A 26466-nucleotide genomic window follows, 5' to 3' on the forward strand; every position below is an offset into this window, starting at 1 on the left:
CAAACTAGAAAAACAGAAGTCCAAATAAATGAAGAGGAAATAGGAAAATTACCTGAAAAATAATCAGAATAATGACAGCAAAGATGATCAAAAACCTTGAAAACAAAATGGAGAAAATGCAAGAATCAATTAACAGAGACCTAGAAGAATTAAAGAATAAGCATACAGAGACAAACAACACAACTACTGAAACTAAACATACTCTAGAAGGAACCAATAGCAGAAAATCTGAAGCAGAAAAACGAATCAGTGACCTGGAAGATAAAATGGTGGAAATAACTTCTGAAGAGCAGAATAAAGTAAAAAGAATGAAAAGAGCTAAGGACAGTCTCAGAGACCTCTGCTGCTGCTGCTGCAGCTAAGTCGCTTCAGTCATGTCCGACTCTGTGAGACCCCATAAACGGCAGCCCACTAGACTCCTCTGTCTCTGGGATTCTCCAGGCAAGAATACTGGAGTGGGTTGCCATTTCCTTTCTCCAATGCATGAAAGTAAAAAGCAAAAGTGAAGTCACTCAGTCATCCCCTACTCTTAGCGACCCCATGGACTGCAGCCTACCAGGCTCCTCTGTCCATGGGATTTTCCAGGCAAGGGTACTAGAGTGGGGTGCCATTGCCTTCTCCTCTGGGACCATATCAAATGCACCAACATATGAATTATACAAGTCTCAGAAGAAGAAGAGAAAAAGAAAGGGTATGAGAAACTTTCTGAAGATTATACTTGAAAATTGCCCCAACATGGAAAGAGTCAATCAAGTCCAAGAGGCACAAAGAGTCCCATACAGGATAAACCCAAGGAGAAACAGGCCAAGACACATAGTAATCAAACTAATAAAGACTAAACACAAAGAAAGAGTACTAAAAACAGCAAAGAAGAAGCAACAAGTAACATACAAGGGAAACCCCATATGCTTAACAGCTGATCTTTTAGCAGAAACTCTGCAGGCCAGAAGAGAATGGCAGGATATATTTCAAGTATTGAAAGGGAAAAATCTACAACCAAGCTTACTGTACTGGCAAGGATCTCATTCAAAATTGATGGAGAAATAAAAAGCTGTCAGATAAGCAAAAGTTAAGACAATTCAGTACCACCAAGCTGGCTTCACAACAAATGTTAAATGGACTTATATAGTCAAGAAATACAACAGAAGAAAAAAGGTCTACAAAACCAACCCCAAACAATTAGAAAATGGCAACAGGAACATATACATCAATAATTACTTTAAATGTAAATGGATTAAATGCTCCAACCAAAAGACAGACTGGCTGAATGGATACAAAAACAAGACACAATATATGCTGTCTACAAGAAACCCACTTCAGACCTCAAGACACATATAGACTGAGAGTGAGAGGATGGAAAAATAGATTCCATGCAAATGGGAAGCAAAAGAAAGCTGGAGCAGCAATCCTCATATCAGACAAAATAGGCCTTAAAATAAAGATTACAAGAAATAAGGAAGGACACTACATAATAATCAAGGGATCAATCCAAGAGGAAGACATAACAATTGTAAATATCTATGCACCCAACATAGGAGCACCTCAATACATAAGACAAACACTAACAGACACAAAAGGAGAAATTGACAGGAACACAGTAATAATAGGACACTTTAACACCCCACTCATACTGATGGACAGATCATCAAAACAGAAAATTAATAAGGAAACACAAGTCTTAAATGATACATTAGATGAGATGGATCTCATTAATATCTTCAGGATATTCCATCCAAATGCAGAAGAATACACCTTCTTCTCAAGGGTACATGGAACATTCTCCAGGATAGACTACATCTTGGCTCGCAAATCAAAGCTCAGTAAATTTAAGAAAACTGAAATTGTATCAAACATTTTCTCTGACCACAATGCTATGAAACTAGATATCAATCACAAGATAAAAACTGTAAGAAACCCAAACACATGGAGAATAAATAACACGTTTCTAAATAACCAACAGGTTACTGAAGAAATAGAAATGGAAATAAAAAAATTTCTAGAAACAAATGACAGTGAATACAGGACAACTCAAAACCTATGGGATGCAGCAAAAGTAGTTCTAAGAGGAAGTTTATAGCAATACAATCCTACCTCAAGAAACAAGAAAAACATCGAAGAGGCAACCTAACTTTACACCTAAAGTGACTGGAAAAAGAAGAAAAAAATCCCAAAATTAGTAGAAGGAAGAAATCATAAAGATCCGAGCAGAAATAAATGAAACAGGAATGAAAGAAAAAATAGTAAAGAGTAATAAAACTAAAAGCTGGCTCTTTGAGAGGATAAACAAAATTGACAAACCCTTAGCCAGACTCATCAAGAAAGAAAGAGAGAAAAAATCAAATCAACAAAATTAGAAATGAAAAAGGAGAGGTTACAACAGACAATGCAGAAATACAAAGGACTAAAAGAGACTATTATGAACTATATGGCAATAAAATGTATAACCTAGAAGAAATGGACACATTCTTAGAAAAGTTCAATCTTCCAAGACTGAACCAGGAAGAAATAGAAATTATGAGCAACCCAATTACAAGCATTGAAATTGAAGCTGTGATCCAAAATCCCCCCAAAATCAAAAGCCCAGGACCAGATGGCTTCACAGGAGAATTCTATCAAACATATAGAGAAGAGCTAATGCCTAACCTTCTAAAACTCTTACAAAAAATGGCAGAGGAAGGATCACTTCCCAATGCATTCTATGAGGCTACCATCACCCTGATACCAAAACCAGACAAAGACAACACACAAAAAGAAAACTACAGGCCAATATCACTGATGAACATAGATGCAAAAATCCTCAACAAAATTTTAGCAAACAGAATTCAGCAACACATCAAAAAGCGCATACACCATGATCAAGTTGGGTTTATTCCAGGGATCCAAGGATTCTTTAATATATGCAAGTCAATCAATGTGATACACCATATTAACAAATTGAAAGATAAAAACCATATAATCATCTCAGTAGATGCAGAAAAAGCCTTTGACAAAATTCAGCACCCATTTATGATTAAAACTCTTCAAAAAATGGGCATAGAAGGAACCTAACTCAACATAGTAAAGACCATATATAATAAGCTTACAGCAAACATTATTCTCAATGATGAAAAACTGAAAGCATTCCCCCTAAGATCAGGAACAAGACAAGGGTGTCCACTATTTAACATAGTTTTGGAAGTTCTAATTTTAGCAATCAGAGAAGAAAAAGAAATAAAAGGAATTGAGATCAGAAAAGAAGTAAAGCTCTCACTGCAGATGACATCATTTGCATTTCTATATACTAACAATGAAAAATCAGAAACAGAAATTAAGGAATCAATCCCATTCACCATTGCAACAAAAAAGAATTAAATATCTAGGAATAAACTTACCTAAGGAGACAAAAGAACTGTACACAGAAAATTATAAAGCACTAATGAAAGAAATTAAAGATGACATAAACAGATGGAGAGATATTCCATGATCCTGGGTAGAAGGGTCAATATTGAAAAACTGACTATACTACCAAATGCAATCTACAAATGTAATGCAATCCCTATCAAATTACCAGTGGCATTTTTTCACAGAACTAAAACAAAAAAATTTCACAATTCATATGGAAATACAAAACACCCTGAATAGCCAAAGCAGTCTTGAGAAAGAATGAAGCTGGAAGAATCAAGCTTCCTGATTTCAGGTTATACTACAAAGCTACAGTCATCAAGACAGTATGGTACTGGCACAAACACAGAAATATAGACCAATGGAACAAGATAGAAAGCCCAGAAATAAACCCATGCACCTATGGGCACCTTACTCTTGAAAATGGAGGCAAGACTATACAATGGGGCAAAGACAGCCTCTTCAATAAATGGTGCTGGGAAAAATGGAAAACTACATGTAAAGGAATGAAATTAGAATACTTCCTAACACCATACACAAAGATAAACTCAAAATGGATTAAAGACCTAAATGTAAGACCAGAAACTATAAAACTCTGAGAGGAAAACATAGGCAGAACACTCAATGACATAAATCAAAGCAACATCCTCTATGACCCACCTCCTAGAGTAACGAAAATAAAAACAAAAGTAAAGTAGAACCTGATTAAACTTAAAAGCGTTTGCACAGCAAAGGAAACTATAAGCAAGGTGAAAAGACAACCCTCAGAGTGGGAGAAAATAATAGCAAATGAAACAACTGAAAAAGGATTAATTCCCAAAACATATAAGCAGCTCATACAACTCAATACCAGGAAAATAAACAACCCAATCAAAAAGTGGGAAAAAGACCTAAACACACAATTCACCAAAGAAGACATACGGATGGCTCACAAACACATGAAAAGATGCTCTGATGCATATCAGAGAAATGCAAATCAAAACCACAATGAGGTACCATTTCATGCCAGTCAGAATGTCTGCAATCCAAAAGTCTACATGCAATAAATGCTGGAGAGGGTGTAGAGAAAAGGGAACCCTCTTACACTGTTGGTGGGAATGCAAACTAGTACAGCCACTATGGAGAACAGTGTGGAGATTCCTTAAAAAACTGGAAATAGAACTGCCAGCAATCCCACTGCTGGGCATTCACACCGAGGAAACCAGAATTGAAAGAGACACTCGTACCCCAATGTTCACTGCAGCACTGTTTATAATAGCCAGGACATGGAAGCAACCTAGATGTCCATCAGCAGATGAATGGATAAGAAAGCTGTGGTACATATACACAATGGAATATTACTCAGCCATTAAAAATAATACATTTGAATCAGTTCTAATGAGGTGGATGAAACTGGAGCCTATTATACAGAGTGAAGTAAGCCAGGAAGAAAAACACCAATACAGTATACTAATCCCATGGATGGAGGAGCCTGGTGGGCTGCAGTCCATGGGGTCACTAAGAGTCAGAGACGATTGAGTGACTTCACTTTCTCTTTTCACTTTCATGCATTGGAGAAGGAAATGGCAACCCACTCCAGTGTTCTTGCCTGGAGAATCCCAGGGATAGGGGCACCTGGTGGGCTGCTGTCTATGAGGTCGCACAGAGTCGGACACAACTGAAGTGACTTAGCAGCTTAGCAGCAACACATATATATGGAATTTAGAAAGATGGTAACGATAACCCTGTATACGAGACAGCAAAAGAGACACAGATGTATAGAACAGTCTTTTGGACTCTGTGGGAGAAGGAGAGGGTGGGATGATATGGGAGAATGGCACTGAAACATGTATAATATCACATATGAAACAAACCGCCAGTCCAGGTTCGATGCATGATACTGGATGCTTGGGGCTGGTGCACTGGGACAACCCAGAGGGATGGTACAGGGAAGCAGGAGGGAGGGGGGTTCCGGATGGGGAACATGTGTATACCTGTGGAGGATTCATGTTGATGTATGGCAAAACCAATACAATATTGTAAAGTAATTGACCTCCAATTAAAATAAATAAATTTATATTAAAAAATATAAAAGGCAAGTCAGGATAAACAGTTACCTCTGAGAGAGAATTACCTCTGGGAGAGAATTGAGGCTTCTAGATAACTTGCAATGTTCTATATTTGGTGTTGGAAGGTTCTTTTATGGGTGTTTATTTTTATTTTTATTTTTTTTAAGGAGTCCTATTGTAAGGTAATAACATTTCTATATCTTACTCCTGAATTCCATTGTCAGTGAATTAGTCTTTTTTTTTTAATTTTTAAATTTTAAAATCTTTAATTCTTACATGCGTTCCCAAACATGACCCCCCCTCCCACCTCCCTCCCCACAACATCTCTCTGGGTCATCCCCATGCACCAGCCCCAAACATGCTGCACCCTACGTCAGACATGGACTGGCGATTCAATTCTTACATGATAGTATACGTTAGAATTCCCATTCTCCCAAATCATCCCACCCTCTCCCTCTCCCTCTGAGTCCAAAAGTCCGTTATACACATCTGTGTCTTTTTTCCTGTCTTGCATACAGGGTCGTCATTGCCATCTTCCTAAATTCCATATATATGTGTTAGTATACTGTATTGGTGTTTTTCTTTCTGGCTTACTTCACTCTGTATAATCGGCTCCAGTTTCATCCATCTCATCAGAACTGATTCAAATGAATTCTTTTTAACAGCTGAGTAATACTCCATTGTGTATATGTACCACAGCTTTCTTATCCATTCATCTGCTGATGGACATCTAGGTTGTTTCCATGTCCTGGCTATTATAAACAGTGCTGCGATGAACATTGGGGTACATGTGTCTCTTTCAATTCTGGTTTCCTCGGTGTGTATGCCCAGCAGTGGGATTGCTGGGTCATAAGGCAGTTCTATTTGCAATTTTTAAGGAATCTCCACACTGTTCTCCATAGTGGCTGTACTAGTTTGCATTCCCACCAACAGTGTAGGAGGGTTCCCTTTTCTCCACACCCTCTCCAGCATTTATTGCTTGCAGATTTTTGGATCGCAGCCATTCTGACTGGTGTGAAGTGGTACCTCATTGTGGTTTTGATTTGCATTTCTCTAATAATGAGTGATGTTGAGCATCTTTTCATGTGTTTGTTAGCCATCCATATGTCTTCTTTGGAGAAATGTCTATTTAGTTCTTTGGCCCATTTTTTGATTGGGTCGTTTATTTTTCTGGAATTGAGCTGCAGAAGTTGTTTGTATATTTTTGAGATTAGTTGTTTGTCAGTTGCTTCATTTGCTATTATTTTCTGCCATTCAGAAGGCTGTCTTTTCACCTTGCTTATATTTTCCTTTGTTGTGCGGAAGCTTTTAATTTTAATTAGATCCCATTTGTTTATTTTTGCTTTTATTTCCAGAATTCTGGGAGGTGGATCATAGAGGATCCTGCTGTGATTTATGTCTGAGAGTGTTTTGCCTATGTTCTCCTCTAGGAGTTTTATAGTTTCTGATCTTACATTTAGATTTTTAATCCATTTTGAGTTTATTTTTGTGTACGGTGTTAGGAAGTGATCTAGTTTCATTCTTTTACAAGTGGTTGACCAGTTTTCCCAGCACCACTTGTTAAAGAGATTGTCTTTACTCCATTGTATATTCTTGCCTCCTTTGTCAAAGATAAGGTGTCCATATGTGGGTGGATTTATCTCTGGGCTTTCTATTTTGTTCCATTGATCTATGTGTCTGTCTTTGTGCCAGTACCATACTGTCTTGATGACTGTGGCTTGTGTTTACTTTATAATTATTCATTTCAGTGTACTTTTATACTTTATGCAACTTTTGATATTTTCATTATATTACACAATTTGAAAAACTTTAAAAAAAAAATCCAGGGCCTTCATATGGAACTCCTTTAAAGCATACCCTAAGAGCATGTGTTCTCAATCTTCTGAGATAAGGGTTGATATAAAAAGCATCCACCCCTTTCTGAAAGCTACAGGCACTGGTTATCCACATTCATTTATAATAGGATTCTTGGAACGGGAAGCCTGGGCAGGCTAGCGTCCTACCAGCAGTGCCATTTCCCTGAAAGTTGCTAAGGGCAGTTGTTCAAGTCCCTCCAAGCACAGGAATCAGTGAACAGAATGCTCTATTAGCTTCCCTTACATTCAAGATTTTACCACCAGTTTTTTCCTAGTCCTGGTTTTTGGCCAAAAAAAAAACCACAAAAAAACAAAAAAGAAAAACACAAACAAAAACAAAAACAAAAAAAAAGTTTGTGAAGCAAAGACAAAGTTGAAACAAGGCCAGGACCATCCAAGGGATCTGGTGCAAAGCTGCTTCCATTCCCTAACTCCTCCCTTCTGTAAAAATCTCCATTCCTATCAAAGGATAGGAATGTCCTATCCTTTGTCCAATCAATGTCATATCCAAAGTCCAATCAATGTCATACCATGTGCTTCTCAGCCACACTCACCCCTTCTTCTACAAAATAGAGCATCTTTCTCACCTTCCTCTCCACTCTTACATGCTGTATCTTTTCCCATCTTTGATGATCCCATGGCTAGCTTGTTCATCCCCCAGTTTCACAGTTCCTTGACCTCCTCCAGTCCAATTCACCCACCCACAGAACCTTCTCATCATTCAGAACTACTTTTCCTCTGAAATCTTAAACTCCAATATCCTACTATGACCACAATTTCTTATTTGCCATTCCACCTTTTAAACATCTCTTTGAGCTTTGAAGTCGCCATACAGCTTCACTGACAGCCACCCACCTATCTTCCCAGCTTCTCTACAGAATCCTACTGAGAATACACTCTTTCCTTATGAGACTAGATCCCATGGTCTATAACCTGAACAAATCTCATCAGTAACCTCAACAACCCACTTAGCCCTTCAAACCTCCCACCACCCAAAATCATCATCACACATTCACAAGTCTAAAATCAAATCTAATGTTTGCCTTCCTTACTCCCACTTCTTGGCAGCTGAATACACCTGGAAAAAAGGACAAGACTAAAATCACTTTATTTCCAGCTCAGATATGCATTTATTAGTTACTGCCCATCAATCTTCTCTCATTCCCCAGAGAAGGGTGCAACCTTACTCCTCCTTCCTCTGGCCCCTTTTCATCCCCTCGCACACTCCAGAAAGCCCTTACTACCTTATTACAGAGAATGTACCAGGGTAAGAAAAAAACTCTCAATCTCTTGCCTCTCCACAACCTCACAAACAAGCCTTTCTGACCCTCTAACTCTGATATTAGAAGTGATGCCCCTTCTCTTGCTCATGGCCAGTTCTTCCACATATTCACTATACCATATCTTTTCCACATCTGTTTCTCCAGTTACCCCATTTCTCTCCTCTATTTTCAACAACCTCTTTGACTTTATTAGCTCCTCCACTACAGAACATATAAACATGCTCAAATTTCTCATACTAAAAATATACATATACCACTTGTTATCTATTCTACTTTTCATAGACAATAGTCTACATTCACTTCATCAACATCTTTGCCAACTACATTACTGGGCCTCTGTGCGTGCCTTCACCAACACAGATCCATACACACTCACTGCCCTGGCTTCCCCTAAATCCTTAACCTAACAGAAGCATCTCAAATATATATCTTATATATCCATGTAGATGAATTTCACATTATATAGTTTTCAAAGTTTAAGACAGTAGTTTTAACAGAGAAGTGCAATACACGTTGTTTAGTATACAACAATGCCTGGCACAGAGAAACGTATAAAAGGAGATAAGCATCTTCAATCATCATTTCACTCTCCCAGAGATAACTGTTAAAGCGACATACTAACCTCTGGGAGAAGCTGAAAAAAAATCACCTCACTCCCTCCCTCTCCATACCCTTAAATCCCAAGGAGAGGAGGAAGAGGAATTCTCAAGATTACTTAAGGATAGACAATTGGGCCTCAGTGTCAACTGGTGGAACTTTGAAGAGGAAAAGCATAATAAGCCAAAATTTTGGTGTGGCCTGTTAAATAAAAAATCATTCTGACACTTGTTAAAATGTAAGAAAGACTTTATTAAAGACTACTGTGATAGGTGTCAAGACTACTGCAATACAGGGGAGATATTGGATTCAACTATGAATACAGTTAAAGACATTTGTGGATCTACAGCATGGAGCTATAGAAAATTACTAAAAGGAGACATCAAGACTAAGTTGATCCTTGCTAAACTGACTTGGGATTCTCACTGAAGGCAGACCAGAGTGCTAAAATACCAAGCAAGGGTGGGGGGATTCTTGCTAAATTGACTTGGCAGGATTCTTTCTAAAACTGAGCTAAGTAGGCCAAGACAATGCCCAAGGATAAAGTTTAGTCAAAAAAAGGGCTCAAAGGAGCATGACTAATGTTAGGTCAAGGAGAATCTTTATTGTGGTTTCCCACTCCTCCGCCTTCCATGGGAAATGTTTCTCCACTGAAATATTCTAAAGTCTAGATCCACGGCAATGAGACAGTCCCTGGATATACATGCACATACAGAATTATAAACACATAATACTACATCCATGTGTGTATGCACAGATCTATTTTATATATATTATTCTATATATATATATATGTGTGGTGTGTGGGACAGTCGTGTGTATGTATATATATTATATATTAAACACTTTATATATACCTGTTGCGTATAGTTCTATATGTAATATATATAATCTATTGTGTGTATATATATATAATCTACAATATATGTTATAACCTATTGTAATGCACACACACACACACACAAACTTCTCCCACATGCTACACACATACCTGAAGTTCACTGTAACATGACATTCTTTCTCTTCTGTTTCTCCTCCTTACTATTCTCCTACTGCCCCATTCCTCCCCACCCAGCCAGTGCATCATCAGTACATCACAGGGGTGATTATATATCTCATCTGCTTAAGACAATTTCATTACTTTTCCTTCATAGCCTTCAGAGTGAAATCTCAGTTCTCTGACCTGACTTTTGGGGCTCTCAACATCCTGGACCCCATCTATGTCTCCAATTTTGTCTCTCCTCCCCTACATAAAACTTATGTTTCAGTTATGACCAACTCTATACATACCTTTCCTTGAATACATCAAGATCCCTCTGCCTCTTTCAGTTTCCTCTCACTGAAACCCTTCATAGCTCCTCTACCTTCATACTTCTTCTAATCATCCAATATCAAGCATTATCTCCTCTTTCTGAGGCATTTTCAAATGCCCATTCTGTGCTGCCACAGACTGTCAATCCCACTTGCCTATGCCCACCAGAGTACTGATCATACTCTTTAGTCACTGACTGTTTATTCATATTACCACTATAATGAACCTTTATCAAGGACAGGAAACTAGTCAGATTTACCTTCACATCTCCTATACCAAACATAACACCATATATATCATTGTAAGTGAATTTTTGCTGAATGAATGAAAGTCTACATAAATAAAGCTATTAAAATGTATTCAAAATAGAGAGGAAAAGAGCACAACAAAAGGTCAGGGAGCATGACAAAAAAAAGTCTCCTGAGCATTCACATCTTGTTTTCGAAGTACCAATCCTTACTGAAAGAATACACGATTCCTTGCAAAATGACTGATTTCAGCACTGGGGCAGACAGTGTACATGAAGAACTTAAAATGTATTAGAGAGCAATGAAGTCAAGATCTAATGAAATCTTGTCAAATGATACAGGAGACAAATGAAAACTACTTCTAATTTCTAAAATGGCACAATTTGTTTGATCCCTCTGAGCATCTCTGGCGAGTGTGGGGTATGATTCTAAACGTGAATTTGCCTCCCTACTGCCTTGTTGGGGTTTTTCCTTTGCCCTTGGACATGGGGTATCTTTTCTGGTGGGATCCAACATTCTCCTGTCAATGGCTGTTCAGAGTGAGTTGCAGTTTTGGAGTTCTCGTGGGAGATGAACACACGTCCTTCAACTCCACCATCTTGAATAATCCCCAATAAACCCATATTCCCCCTTTGGGCGAATTTAATTCAGGAGACCATTGTATCTACTACTGTGGGCAAGAATCCCTTAGAAGAAATGGACTAGCCCTCATATTCAACAAAGGAGTCCAAAATGCAGTATTTGGGTACAATGTCAAAAATGACAGAGTGATCTCTGTTGGTTTCCAAGGGAAAACATTCAATACCACAGTAATGCAAGTCTATGCCCCAACCACTAACGCTGAATAAGCTGAAGTTGAAAGGTTCTATGATGAGCTACAAGACCTTCTAGAACCAACACTGAAAGAAAGATGCCCTTTTTGTCATAGGGGACTGGAATGCAAAACTAGGAAGTCAAGAGATACCTACATTAACAGGCAAGTTTGGCCTTGGAGTACAAAATGAAGCAGGGCAAAGACTTAACAGATTTGCAGATAGAACCACCCTGATGGCAGAAAGCAAAGAACTGAACAGCCTCTTGATGAAAGTGAAAGAGGAGAGTGAAAAAGTTGGCTTAAAACTCAACATTCAGAAAAATAAGTTCATGGCATCTGGTCTCAACATTTCATAGCAAATAGATGGGGAAACAATGGAAACAGTGAGAGACTTTGTTTTGGGGGCTTGAAAATCACTGCAGATGCAAACTGCACTGCAGACTGCAGCAATGAAATTAAAAGACACTTGCTGCCTGGAAGAAAAGCTATGACCAACCTAGACAGCACATTAAAAAGCAGAGACATTACTTTGCCAAGACAGGTCTGTCTAGTCAAAGCTATGGTTTTTCCAGTAGTCATGTATGGATATGAGAGGTAGACTATAAAGAAAGCTGAGCGCCAAAGAATTGATGCTTTTGAGCTGGGGTGTTGGAGAATACTCTTGAGAGTCCCTTGGACTTGCAAGGAAATCCAACCAGTCAATCCTAAAGAAAATGAGTCCTAAGTATTCATTGGAAGGACTGATGCTGAAGCTAAAACTACAATATTCTGGCCACCTGATGTGAAGAACTGACTCACTGGAAAAGACCCTGATGCTGGGAAAGATTGAAGGGGACAAGAGAAGGGGACAACAGAGGATGAGATGATTGGATGGCATCACCGACTTGATGGACATGAGTTTGAGTAAGCTCCAGGAGTTGGTGATGGACAGGGAGGCCTGGTGTGCTGCAGTCCATGGGGTTGCAAAGAGTCAGACACGACTGAGTGACTGAACTGAACTGAAAGGCTAACAAGAGTTTTGCCAATGGACCCAGTAGTCATAGCAAACACCCACACCCAACAACACAAGACTCAACTCTACACACGGACATCACCAGATGGTCAATACTGAAAGTGAAAGTGAAGTTGCTCAGTTGTGTCCGACTCTTTGCTACCCCGTGGACTGTGGCCCACCAGGCTCCTCCGTCCATGGGATTCTCCAGGCAAGAATACTGGAGTGGGTTGCCATTTCCTTCTCCAGGGGATCTTCCCGACCCAGGGATCAAACCCAGGTCTCCTGCATTGCAGGCAGATGCTTTAACCTCTGAGCCACCAGGGAAGCCCCAATACTGAAATCAGACTGATTATATTATTTGCAGCTGAAGATGAAGAAGATCTATACAGTCAGCAAAAACAAGACCTGGTGCTGATTGTGGCTCAGATCATGAACTCCTTATTGGAAAAGTCAGACTTAAATTGAAACAAGTAGGGAAAACCACTAGACCATTCAGGTATGACCTACATCAAATCCATTACGATTATACAGTGGAAGTGACAATTAGATTCAAGGGATTAGATCTCATAGACAGAGTGCCTGAATAACCATAGACAGAGGTTCATGACATTGTACAGGAGACAGGGATCAAAGCCATCCTCAAGAAAAAGAAATGCAAAAAGACAAAATGGTTGTCTGAGGAGGCCTTACAAATAGCTGAGAAAAGAAGAGAAGAGAAAGGCAAAGGAGAAAAGGAAAGTTATACCCATCTGAATTCAGAGTTACAAAGAATAGCAAGGAGAGATAAGAAAGTCTTCCTAAGAGATCAATGCAAAAAATAGAGCAAAGCAATAGAATGTGAAAGACTAGAGATCACTTCTAGAAAATTAAAGATACCAAGGGAATATTTCATACAAAGACGGGCACAATAAAGGACAGAAATGGTATGGAGCTAAAAGAAGCAGAAGATATTAAGAAGAGGTGGTAAGAATACACAGAAGAACTATGCAAAAAGATCTTCATGACCCTGATAACCATGATGGTGTGATCACTCACCTACAGCCAGACATCCTGGAGTGCAAAGTCAAGTGGGCCTTAGGAAGCATTACTATGAACAAAGCTAGTGGAGGTGATGGAATTCCAGTTGAGCTATTTCAAGTCCTAAAGGATGATCCTGTTGAAGTGCTGCACTCAAAATAGCAACAAATTTGGAAAACTCAACAATGGCCACAGGACTGAAAAAGGTCAGTTTTCATTCCAATCCCAAAGAAAGGCAATGCCAAAGAATGTTTAAACTACTTCACAACTACACTCATCTCAGTTCAATTCAGTTCAGTCACTCAGTTGTCCGACTCTTTGTGACCCCATGAATTGGAGCATGCCGGGCCTCCCTGTCCATCACCATCTCCCGGAGTTGACTAAGACTCACGTCCATCGCGTCAGAGATGCCAGCCATCTCATCCTCTGTCGTCCCCTTCTCCTCCTGCCCACAATCCCTCCCAGTATCAGGGTCTTTTCCAATGAGTCAACTCTTCTCATGAGGTGGCCAAAGTACTGGAGCTTCAGCTTCAGCATTGGTCCTTCCAATGAACACCCAAGACTGATCTCCTTTAGGATGGACTGGTTGGATATTCTTGTAGTCCAAGGGACTCTCAAGAGTCTTCTCCAACACCACAGTTCAAAAGCATCAATTCTTTGGCACTCAGCTTTCCTCACAGTCCAACTCTCACATCCATACATGACCACAGGAAAAACCATAGCCTCGACTAGACGGACCTTAGTCGGCAAAGTAATGTCTCTGCTTTTTAATATGCTGTCTAGGTTGGTCTTAACTTTCCTTCCAAGGAGTAAGCGTCTTTTAATTTCATGGCTACAGTCACCATCTGCAGTGATTTTGGAGCCCTAAAAAATAAAGTCTGACACTGTTTCCACTGTTTTCCCATCTATTTCCCATGAAGTGATGGGACTAGATGCCATGATCTTCGTTTTCTGAATGTTGAGCTTTAAGCCAACTTTTTCACTCTCCTCTTTCACTTTCATCAAGAGGCTTTTTAGTTCCTCTTCACTTTCTGCCATAAGGGTGGTGTCATCTGCATATCTGAGGTTATTGATATTTCTCCCGGCAATCTTGATTCCAGCTTGTGCTTCTTCCAGCCCAGCGTTTCTCATGATGTACTCTGCATATAAGTTGAATAAGCAGGGTGACAATATACAGCCTTGATGTACTCCTTTTCCTATTTGGAACCAGTCTGTTGTTCCATGTCCAGGTCTAACTGTTGCTTCCTGACCTGCATGTAGGTTTCTCAAGAGGCAGGTCAGGTGGTCTGGTATTCCCATCTCTTTCAGAATTTTCAACAGTTTGTTGTGATCCACACAGTCAAAGGCTTTGGCGTAGTCAATAAAGCAGAAATAGATGTTTTCTGGAACTCTCTTGCTTTTTTGATGATCCAACATAAGTTGGCAATTTGATCTCTGGTTCCTCTGCCTTTTCTAAATCTGGCTTGAACATCTGGAAGTTCACAGTTCACATACTGCTGAAGCCTGGCTTGGAGAATTTTGAGCATTACTTTACTAGCATGTGAGATGAGTCAATTGTGTGGTAGTTTGAGCGTTCTTTGGCATTGCACTCATCTTACCTGCTAGCAAAGTAAAGCTCAAAATTCTCCAAGCTAGGCTTCAACAGTATGAAAAGGCAGAGGAACCAGAGATCAAATTGCCAACTTCTGTTGGATCATCGAAAAAGCAAGAGAGTTCCAGAAAAACATCTACTTCTCCTTTATTGACTACGCCAAAGCCTTTGACTGGGTGGATCACAACAAACTGTGGAAAATTCCCAAAGAGATGGAAATATCAGACCACCTGACCTGCCTCCTGACAAATCTGTATGAAGGTCAAGAAGCAACAATTAGAACTGGACATGGAACAACAGATTGGTTCCAAATTGGAAAGGAGTAAATCAAGGCTATGTATTGTCACTCTGCTTATTTAGTTTATATGCAGAGTAGATCATGCAATATGCCAGGCTGGATGATACACAAGCTGGAATTAACATTGCCAGGAGAAATATCAATTACCTCAGATATGCAAATAACACCACCCTTATGGCAGAAAGCAAAGAAGAACTGAGGACCATCTTGATTAAAGTGAAAAGAGGAAAGTGAAAAAGCTGGCTTAAAACTCAACATTCAAAAAACTAATATCACGGCATCCAGTCCCATCACTTCATGGCAAATAGATGGGGAAACAATGGAAACAATGACAGACTTTATTTTCTTGGTCTCCAAAATCTCTGCAGACCATGACTGAAGCCATGAAATTAAAAGACGCTTGCTCCTTGTAAGAAAAGCTATGACCAACCTACACTGCATATTAAAAAGCAGAGACATTTCCTTGCTGAGAAAGGTCCATCTAGTCAAAGCTATGGTTTTTCCAGTAGTCATGTATGGATGTGAGAGCTGGACCATGAAGAAGGCTGAGTGCCGAAAACTGACGCTTTTAAACTGTAGTGATGAAGAAGACTCTTGAGAGTCCCTTGACTGCAAGAAGATCCAACCAGTCAATCCTAAAGGGAATCAGTCCTGAATATTCATTGGAAGGACCAATGCTGAAGCTGAAGCTCCAATACTTTATTCACCTGATGGGAAGAACTGACTCACTGGAAAAGACCCTGATGCTGGGAAAGACTGAAGGCAGGAGAAGAAGGGGACGACAGAGGATGAGATGGTTGGATGGCATCACCAGTTCGACAGACATGAGTTTGAGTAGGCTCCAGGAGCTAACGATGTACCAGGAAGCCTGGTGTGCTGCAGTTCATGGCATCACAAAGAGTCAGACATGAATGAGCGACTGAACCGAACTGAACTGATGGGTTTAACAGATACACACTACTATACATATTAAATAGATAAGTAAAATGGATGTACCGTATAGCATAGGTACTATATTCAAGATCTTATAATAACCTCTAATGGAAAATAATCAGAATAAATATATGTCTGTAACTGAATCACTTTGCTGTAGACCTGAAACTAACACAGCATTGTAAACCAACTATACCTCAGTAAAAAATTTTAATCACAATGGATACACGTTAAATACATAAAGATCCATGAATTCTTAATGATATTAAACAATGAAGGTCTCTAGGAAATCAATTCTGGAAACTGATATATGAAAAAAAAGCATTTATCCTTTGTTTTAAATGTGAACAGTTTTTAACTGAACTATAGTTAATTTATAATGTTGTGTTACTTTCAAGTGTATGGTAAAGTGACTCAGTTATACACACATATGTGCATGTATATATAGTTTTTCACATTCTTTTCCATTATAGGTTATTATGAGATATTGAGCACAGTTACCTGTACTACACAATAGGGTCTTGCTGTTTATCTGTTTTATAAATAGTAAGGTATATTTTAATCTCAAACTTCTAACTTATCTCTTGCTTCCCTACTCCTACTATCCCATTTGGTAAACGTCAGTTTGTTTTCTACGTCTGTGAGTCTATTTCTGTTCATAAATCCTGAGTTTCTTTTTATGAAACATAAATTAGAACAAAAAAAAGGTATCTGGCAAGGAAAAGTTCTCATTTATAAAATAATCCTGCTAATAAATGCAGAATAACTAGTAGAATTCTACCACTACTTTACAGCCACTATTGAAATACTGAATTTAGACAGTTATCTCCAATGGCTCTGAAAATCAACAGGAGAAAGGTTGGGAAGAAACGCTACAATGGAGGGATCAGGCTGAGTTAACCTGAAAACACAAATCAACCCCAGCATCAGTTAAAAAGATAAAATCCCCATGAGGTAATGCAATAAAAAGTGCATTACACTCCCTGAGATGATTCTTACCTTTAAAAAGTAATTAAACTGAAGCTAATCAAGCCTCTAGCTCTAAATTCCAGTGAAGAGGAAATATGGGAAGGAGAAAACAATAAAAACCACATCAAAGAAGCAATCATCCAAATCCATTTGTCAATCAGACAGTTTCTCCAATAAATCAACAGTGTTTAAAACTAGCAGGGCATGGGGGCTTTAGAGGATTTACAGGAGAAGAAACTCAAGAGAAAAACAGCCAGTAGCAATAAATGGTCTTTCTTTGGATATAGATTTAACAAAGCTACCGTAAATAGACATTTTTCAGACAATCATGGAAATCTGAATATGAACTGAGTGTTAAATGATATAAAGAATTACTGTTAATCTTATTAAGTATAATGGCCTAGTGGTTCCTTATTTAACACACTTATGACTTAGGGATCCATAATGAGTTATTTATCTGTGCAATGACACAATGGCTGAGTGCCATTTTCTCAAATGCCCCAGTGAAAAAAGTGGGTGAGGAGAAAAAAATCAAATGAAATTGGTTAAATGGTATTAATTGTTGAAGCTTGGGAAAGGATTTATGCATGGTTATGTGTGGTGTGTGTGCTTACTACTTTCTTCTTTAAAACTATTTGAAAATTTCAGGAATAAAAGAAAAAGAAAAAAACAGAAGGCAATGTGAAGGAGTTTCATATGGTTACTTCCAGACCGGACAGTTTGAGCAACAGAAGAAGTAATGACTTGGAAAGTACTAAATATGTAACAAGTTCAATAAAATATAGAAAATAACAATAAAATCTTAAGAAATATAAAAACACATTAGGCTGGATAACAGTTTTAAATAAAAGACTTGTTTGAAAACAATCTGCAAATGCAGTAGGTATGTATATGATATTAGGGAATTACTGTTGAGTTTTCTTAGTAAGATAATGGCAATTAAATTATTTACAAAATGCTCCTAATATTAGGAGATGAACACTGAGATATTTATGGGGAAAGTATCAAATTCATCTATTAAAGTAGTATCTGAATCAGAATGCCAAGAAGGATTTTTGTGAAAACTGACAAGCTAATTCTAAAATGTGTGCATGCCAAGTCACTTCTGGCGTGTCTAACTCTTGGTGACCCTAGAGACCGCAGCCCTCCAGTCTCCTCTGTCCATGGGATTCTCCAGGCATGAATACTGAAGTGGGTTGCCATGCCCTCCTCCACTGGATGTTCCTGAAGGATCAAACCTACATCTCTTAAGACTTCTGCGTTGGCAGGTGGGTTCTTTACAACTAGTGCCACATGGGAAGCCCTCTAAAAAATGTATAAGAGTGAAAATGAGTATACTACCCAAAGCAATCTACAGATTCAATGCATTCCCTATCAAGCTACCAATGTATTTTTCACAGAAGTAGAACAAATAATTTCACAATTTGTATGGAAATACAAAAAATCTCGAAAAGCCAAAGCAATCTTGAGAAAGAAGAATGGAACTGGAGGAATCAACCTGCCTGAATTCAGACTATACTACAAAGCTACAGTCATCAAGACAAGATGGTACTGGCACAAAGACAGAAATATAGATCAATGGAACAAAATAGAAAGCCCAGAGACAAATCCACAAACCTATGGACACCTTATCTTTGACAAAGGAGGCAAAAATACACAATGGAGAAAACACAATCTCTTTAACAAGTGGTGCTAGGAAAACTGGTTAACCACCTGTAAAAGAATGAAACTAGAACACTTTCTAACACCATACACAAAAATAAACTCAAAATGGATTAATGATCTAAATGTAAGACCAGAAACTATAAAACTCCTAGAGGAAAACATAGGCAAAACACTCTCCAATATAAATCACAGAAGGATCCTCTATGACCCACCTCGTAGAGTAACGGAAATAAAAGCAAAAATAAACAAATGGGACCTAACTAAACTTAAAAGCTTTCACACAATGAAGGAAACTATAAGCAAGGTGAAAAGACAGCCTTCAGAATGGGAGAAAATAATAGCAAACGAAGCAGTTGACAAACAATTAATCTCAAAAATATACAAGCAGCTCATGCAGCTCAATACCAGAAAAATAAATGACCCAATCAAAAAATGGGCCAAAGAACTAAACAGACATTTCTCCAAAGAAGACATACCGATGGCTAACAAACACATGAAAAGATGCTCAACATCACTCATTATCAGAGAAATGCAAATCAAAACCACAATGAGGTACTATCTCATGCTGGTCAGAATGGCTGCTATGAAAAAGTCTACAAACAATAAATGCTGGAGAGGGTGTGGAGAAAAGGGAATCCTCCTACATTGTTGGCGGGCATGCAGACTAGTACAGCCACTATGGAGAACAGTGTGGAGATTCCTTAAAAAACTGGAAATAGAACTGTCATTTGACCTAGCAATCCCACTGCTCGGCATACACACCAAGGAAACCAGAATTGAAGGAGACACGTGTACCCCAATGTTCATGACAACACTGTTTACTATAGCTAGGACATGGAAGCAATCTAGATGTCCATCAACAGATGAATGGATAAGAAAGCTGTGGTACATATACACAATAGAATATCACTCAGCTATTAAAAAGAATGCATTTGAATCAGTTGTAATGAGGTGGATGAAACTGGAGCCTATTATACAGAGTGACGTAAGCCAGAAAGAAAAACTCTAATATAGTATATTAATGCATATATATGGAATTTAGAAAGATGGCAACAATGACTCTATATGTGAGACAGCAAAAGGGACACAGATATAAAAAACAGACTTTTGGACTCGGTGGGAGAAGGCAAGGGTAGGATGATTTTAGAGAATAGTATTGAAATATGTATATTACCATGTGTGAAATAGATGACCAGTTCAAGTTTGATGCATGAAGCAGGGCACTCAAAGCCAGTACACTGGGATAACCCAGAGGGCTGGGATGGGGAGAGAAGTGGAAGGGGGTTCGGGATGAGGGACACATGTACACCTGTGGCTGATTCATGTCAATGTATGGCAAAAACCACTACAATACTGCAGAGTAATTAGCCTCCAATTAAAATAAATATATTAACTACTTTTTAAAAATGTATATGGAATTCAAAAGGCCAAGAATAACCAAAGCATTATTAAAGAAAAAGAGCAAAATTGTAGGACTTACTGACCACATATAAGATACATTATAAAGTTACATTAATTATGACAGTGGTACTCATACAAGAATAAAAAAACCAAAATGAAATGAATCCAGAAACAAACCCACATATATAACCTAATCATCTGATTTATGAAACAGATGACGATGCTAGAAGGAAAGGATGATTTTTTCAACAAATTGTATTGAATTGCTGGATGTCTGTTTCAAAACAACAACAACAACAAAACAATGGGCTTTTATCCATATCTCATACTGGCAACATACAATAAAATCAATATCAAATGAACTGGAAATATAAATGAGATTAAACAATAATATCACATAGAAAAATATCTCTATGACTTTGAGAAAGGCAAAGATTTCTTAACCAGGACAAACAAGCACTACCCATATAGAGGAAAAATTATGAACTCAACAATATTAAAATTGAGATACAAGCATATCTTGTTTTACAGTGGTTCACAAAGACTGCATTTTTTACAAATTAAAGGTCTGTGGCAACCCTGTGTGATGATGGTTAACACTTTTTAGTAATAAAGTATTTTTTAATTAAGGTATATTCTTTTTTAGACAGTGCTATTGCACACTTGGAGTTTCCCAGGTGACCAATGCAGGAGACACAGGTTTGGGTTGGGAAGATCCCCTGGAGGAGGAAACGGCAACCCACTCCAGTAGTCTTCCCTGAAATCTGGCGGGTTACAGTGCATGGGGTCGCAAAGAGTTGGACAAGACTTAACGAATGAGCATGCATGCATTGCACACTTACTTGACTACAGCATAGTGCAAAATTAACTTTTAAACGCACTTGAAACCCCAAAATTTGTATGACTTGTTTATTGTGATACTCACTTTACTGCAATGGTAGAAGCAAACCTGCAATATCTCCAAAATGTGGTTGTATTCAGTTCTTCAAAAGACACCATTAAGAGTCTGAAAGTGGAAGCAATTGAAATCTGCAATAAACAGATCTAACAAAGTATTCATATCCTTACTAAAGAAAGATCTTCTACAGAACAATAAGAAAAGGATGGTCCAGGAGAAAAAGTGGTCAAAAGACTTGAATAGGTACCTTGAAAACAAGATATCCAGGCCAACAAACAGGAAAAGATGCACATTGATCAGCAGAGATATGCAAACTAAAACCACAAGATACCATTAATAACCACTTGAATGATTACATATTTTTTCCTTAAAAAGACAACACATTAAGTGTTGGCAATATTCTAGAGCACTGGAACTCTTAAAAGTTTTTCTATTAGCAGTTTTTTTAGTACAACTGTTTTGGAAAACTGGTTGGCAATACTTACTAAAGCTAATCTTATCCATAACCTATGAATTCATCAATTCTACTCTTAGGTATATGTTCAACAGAAATCTGTGTATATATATCACCAAAAGACATGTTCTAGAATGTTTATAGTACTATTTGCAGACCAAAGATGTAAACAACCAAAATGCCTATCAGTTGTGGCATATTCACACAATGGAATACAGAGCTATAAGAATGAAGGAAGTACTACTACACTCGGTAACTTGGATCAGTATCAAAAACAAAATCTTAAGCCAAAGTCAAACACACACAAAAACATACCAAATTTTTATAAAGTCCTAAAGCAGGAAAATTATTATACAGTGATAGAAGCCAAGATGTGGTTAATTTGGGGTTTAGATTGTAACTGGTAGGGAAGGGATTTCAGATACTGATAATTGTTTGTTTTTTTTTTTAATGGAGTATGCTGTTGTTTAGTCATTAAGTTGTGTCCCACTCTTTTGCAATCTCCTCTATCCATGGGATTTTCCAGGCAAGAATACTGAAGCAAGGTGCCATTTCCTTCTCCAGGGGATCTTCCAGGACCAAGCATCGAACCTGCGTTGCCTGCACTGGCAGGCAGATTCTTTAACAATGAGCCACCAGGGAAGCCCAACATGAATTTATAGCTGATTTACAATATTATATTAGTTTCAGGTGTATAGCATGGTGACTCAGATTATACTCCATTAAAAATTATTACAATATAATACCTATAAATCCATGTGCTATACAATATATCATTATTGCTTATCTATTTTATACATAGCAGTTTGTATCTCTTAATCCCATACCTGCTATTTGCCCCTCTTCCTGCTGGTAACCACTAGTTTGTTTTCTGTATCACCAAATCTGTTTGTGTTTTGCTATATATATATTCATTTGTATTATTTTTTAGATTCCAAATATAAGTGATACCATAAAGTATCTGTATTTCTCTGTTTCACTAAGCATAATATTCTCTAGGTCCATACAACACTGCTACAAATGGCAGAATTTCATTCTTTTTTAAGGCTGAGTAATTGTGAGGCTTCGCTGCTAGCTCAGTGGTAAAGAATCTGCCTGCCAATGTAGGAGATGCGAGTTGGATCCCTGGGTCAGGAAGATCCCCTTGAGAAGTAAATGGCAACCTACTCCAGTATTCTTGCTGGGAATACCCACAGACTGAGGAGCCTGGCGAGCTACAGTACAGGGCATAGCAAAAGAGTCGGACATGACTTAGCAACTAAACAACAATATTCCATTTTACATATACACCATATCTTTATCCATTCATCTGCTGATGGACACTTGGGTCGTTTCCATATCCTGGCCATTGTAAATAGTGCTGCTAAGAACACTGGAGTGCACACACCTTTTCAAATTAGTGTTTTCACTTTTTCCAGATATATACCATGAGTGGAACTGCTGGATCATGTGGTAGGTTACACAGTGGTGACAATGCTTTCAGCTGTACCCTTACGTATTCATACCCCAATTAAAAATTTAAAAGGAAAAAAAAAGAATAAAAAGTTTGAAAATGGGAAAAAATTTCAAGTAAAAAGTCATCACACTTTTCAGCTCTTAACATTTATAACTAGGAAGTAAATCAAGTACCTGATATAATTAGACTTGTGAAAGAAAGCTTACAAAATGAAATTTTTATATCCAGACTATGTCTAATAAAATATTGAGTATTTTCTACTTCTCATTAATAAACAGAGACAGAGAGAGAGAAAGAGACGATCAGGCCAGGACTGAGTATCTGACAGATTTTAACTCCATTAACTCCACTACCATTTAGCAAGTTACTACCCACCTGAGTCTAGGTTTTGTCATCAGGAAAATGACAACGATGATACTGACTTTAAACAGTGGTTCTGAACATTAATTAGGGAGCCAACTACATTAAAAAGGTTGTTTATAAAGACAGGCACTAAATTCATTTCAATTTACCACACCAACATTTATGGGCAACATTATGAACACGCAGTGAAAAGAGCAGTGAGAGAGGAAAGCAAATACGCTGTAGGACAGCATACAATGCACCACAAATTAACACACTGAGGAAGAGGTCAGGATAGAGGCAGACGTGTCTTCCCAGAGGGGCTGGTAACTGACAGTTCACCTAAATGGTAGCAACAAGCTAGCCAGGAGAAAGACAATATGGGGAACTTACATGGACAGATTAGATCATTCGAGTAGGCAGTAAGTGTTAGTCACCCAGTCGTGCCGACTCTTTGCAACCCCATGGACTGCAGCCCACCAGGCTCTTCTGTCCATGAGATTTTCCAGGTAAGGATACTGGAATGGGTTGCCATTGGCTAGTGACCACAGGCAGAGGGAAGAAGAGCGAATGTTGGAAGCAAAATGACCAACAAATGCAAAGCCACTGTCATAAATATATCCTGGCTTCCCACTCATATATGTATAGTCTGTGCCCTCTTTTCCTTTAGATTTCTGCTCAAATGTCACAATACCAAGGAGGCCTTTCTGCCTTTCCTATCTAACATAGTACAACCATCTCTATCACAACCTATTATATATTTATTTTATATTCACTCATTGTCTCTCAACTATACTTAATCATCCCTTATTTTGGCAAGTCTAACACCTTACAGAAGAGGGAATAAGTTGCTTGTTCAAGGAGACTGCTAAATTCCGCTTTATAACCTGAAATACCCCTCACCCTCATTATAAATTTACTTTTCTCTCTCTTGGAATTGAAATAAAAAATTGTGATAATTAATGAACAGTCTTGCAAGACAGTTTAGACATGATAAATGGTGCAAAGACGTAAATTCACATTGCAACAAATGAAAAAGACAAAATTCATATTACACCAAATAGATAATACATGCATAGCTCCTAAAAAAAAAAAAAATCTTTGTCTGAAAAATCTGTCAACTTGCTCTTCAATGTTGCTACTGAACAACAGGAAAAGATTTACATAATAAACCCAACTCACATGAATTAATAAATTTGTGATTGGATGTCATCTCTGTCAACCATTTCTGCCCCGTGAGAAATTCTAAAGATGGGAAAGCTTCCCTCTTCTAAAGCTGACACCAAGTTATAAGCAAAACTCACTACATTTGTCACTCAAAATTTGGAGATTCAGTTGTATACCAAAATTTTTTTATGTCATAGGCTGAAACCAGTGCAATATCTGATATGGGATTTCGTTTAGGGTAATAAATAAATACAAGTACATAATCTGAACAAGTTCCTACGTCTCTGAGAGCTCTAAAAATTTTCTGCTCCATTGCTGATTTTTAAAAACAACAAAAACAGCCTTGCCCTTGAAATTGAAGTCACACCTAATTTTATAAAGTATTAATAAATAATTCACTGTCCTCCGCAGAAGCAGGACCAAAGAGAATCAGAAGTCTTCAGGGGAGTAAAATACTGGGGTCTAAAGGGGAAAAAAAGGGAAGAATGTAGGCTCAGACTAGGGGAAAGAAAGAGAAGTCTCTCGGCCGTTTCCGACTCTTTGCGACCCCATGGACTGTAGCTTACCAGGCTCCTCCGTCCATGGGATATTCCAGGCAAGAGTACTGGAGTGGGTTGCCATTTCCTTCTCCAGAGGATCTTCCCGACCCAGGGATAGAACCTAGGTCTTCCGCATTGCAGGTAGACACTTTACCGTCTGAGCCATCAGAGAAGCCAGAGTCGGGGAAGAGGGTAGCAAAAGTTCTGAAGCTAAGAAGAGGGCGGGGTGGAAGGTGGGAGTAAGAGGTAGGAAAGAAATCGATGGTACAGGGAATGACCCAAGTTCATAAAGACCGGGAAGAGGATTCGAGATTAAGAGGTGAAGTGAAGAATAATCAGGGATAAAAGGACCATAAGAGTCAGAAGGAGGGGATGACGGCCAGCCATCTCCTGAGGAGTGAGAGAGTGAAGACAGAGATCAGAACCACAAGCGTCAGAAACATCCTTCAATGTACCCTGGAAATGAATTCTTTCCACCTCGTGGCGAAACAAAGAGGAAAGCGTTCCTGAAGTGTTTGGGGACTCACTTGTGAAAATTATCAGTCCCTTTCTTTACACTCACCTTGGTGAAGAACGCCGCGACAAGATGAAGGCGTGACCGGAAGTGCTAATTTCTTTTGTTTGGCGGAAGCTTTTGCCCAGGACGCCACACCCTCACCCCCGCCCCCATCACTCCCCACCCCACCTCCGCCTTCACTCCAGACAACTTCCTGTGCCTTTCTAGCAAGCTTTTGAAATATTGTATCTCAATGGCTCTCTCACCAGATGCGCACCTGGATAGTGACGTAGGATCTCTGGAAGAAGGAATCAGTAACTTTTTACAAATCCTACTAGCCCTAGTCATCCAAGGAACTGTAGCATCTCTGCCAAACTCTGTGTATCCTATTTGTCACCTCGCCTTGCTGATTCAGACGTTCAAGTACTGTTACTTCCTTAACTCTCGGATGTCTACAGCTACATATTTATCATACTGATTAACTGCTTTCTGGAATTAAAAAAATAAGTTCATTTTAATTACTAGTATAAAAATTTCAAGATGTAATTAGCCTCCAATTAAAATAAATAAATTTAAATTTAAAAAAATTTCAAGATCTTTAAAAAGTCTTAAATCTGAATCATTTCCGTCTTGGAATGGTATCCAGAGAGTAACATTCCATACTTAAAATTTGCAAAAGAAAGTGAACTCATTTAGAAAGCATTCTT

General features: G+C 38.4%; 1 protein-coding gene across 20 annotated transcripts in view; it reads right to left on the bottom strand.

The window, feature by feature from the left end:
- The window catches only part of MAGED1 (MAGE family member D1), a 91009-nt gene extending 65137 nt beyond the window's left edge, over positions 1 to 25872 (bottom strand). For 9 of the 20 annotated variants that reach the window (XM_027963254.2, XM_042241796.1, XM_042241801.1 and 6 more), the window contains exons 1-2: positions 25826 to 25872; positions 21333 to 21413 (exon numbers count right to left, since the gene is read on the bottom strand). Coding sequence is in view for 1 of the 20 variants with exons in the window: in XM_060408449.1 (XP_060264432.1) it covers positions 25291 to 25345 (55 nt within the window). In the remaining 19 variants the exon portion in view is untranslated. Of the gene's footprint in view, positions 1 to 21332; positions 21414 to 25290; positions 25470 to 25718 lie in introns of those variants that run through there. The other 11 variants (XM_004022074.5, XM_042241797.1, XM_060408453.1 and 8 more) reach the window with 3 other exon arrangements.
- Between the last annotated feature and the right edge of the window lie 594 nt (positions 25873 to 26466).

This window comes from Ovis aries, chromosome X, assembly GCF_016772045.2.
Source record: "Ovis aries strain OAR_USU_Benz2616 breed Rambouillet chromosome X, ARS-UI_Ramb_v3.0, whole genome shotgun sequence".
Lineage (NCBI taxonomy): Eukaryota > Metazoa > Chordata > Mammalia > Artiodactyla > Bovidae > Ovis > Ovis aries.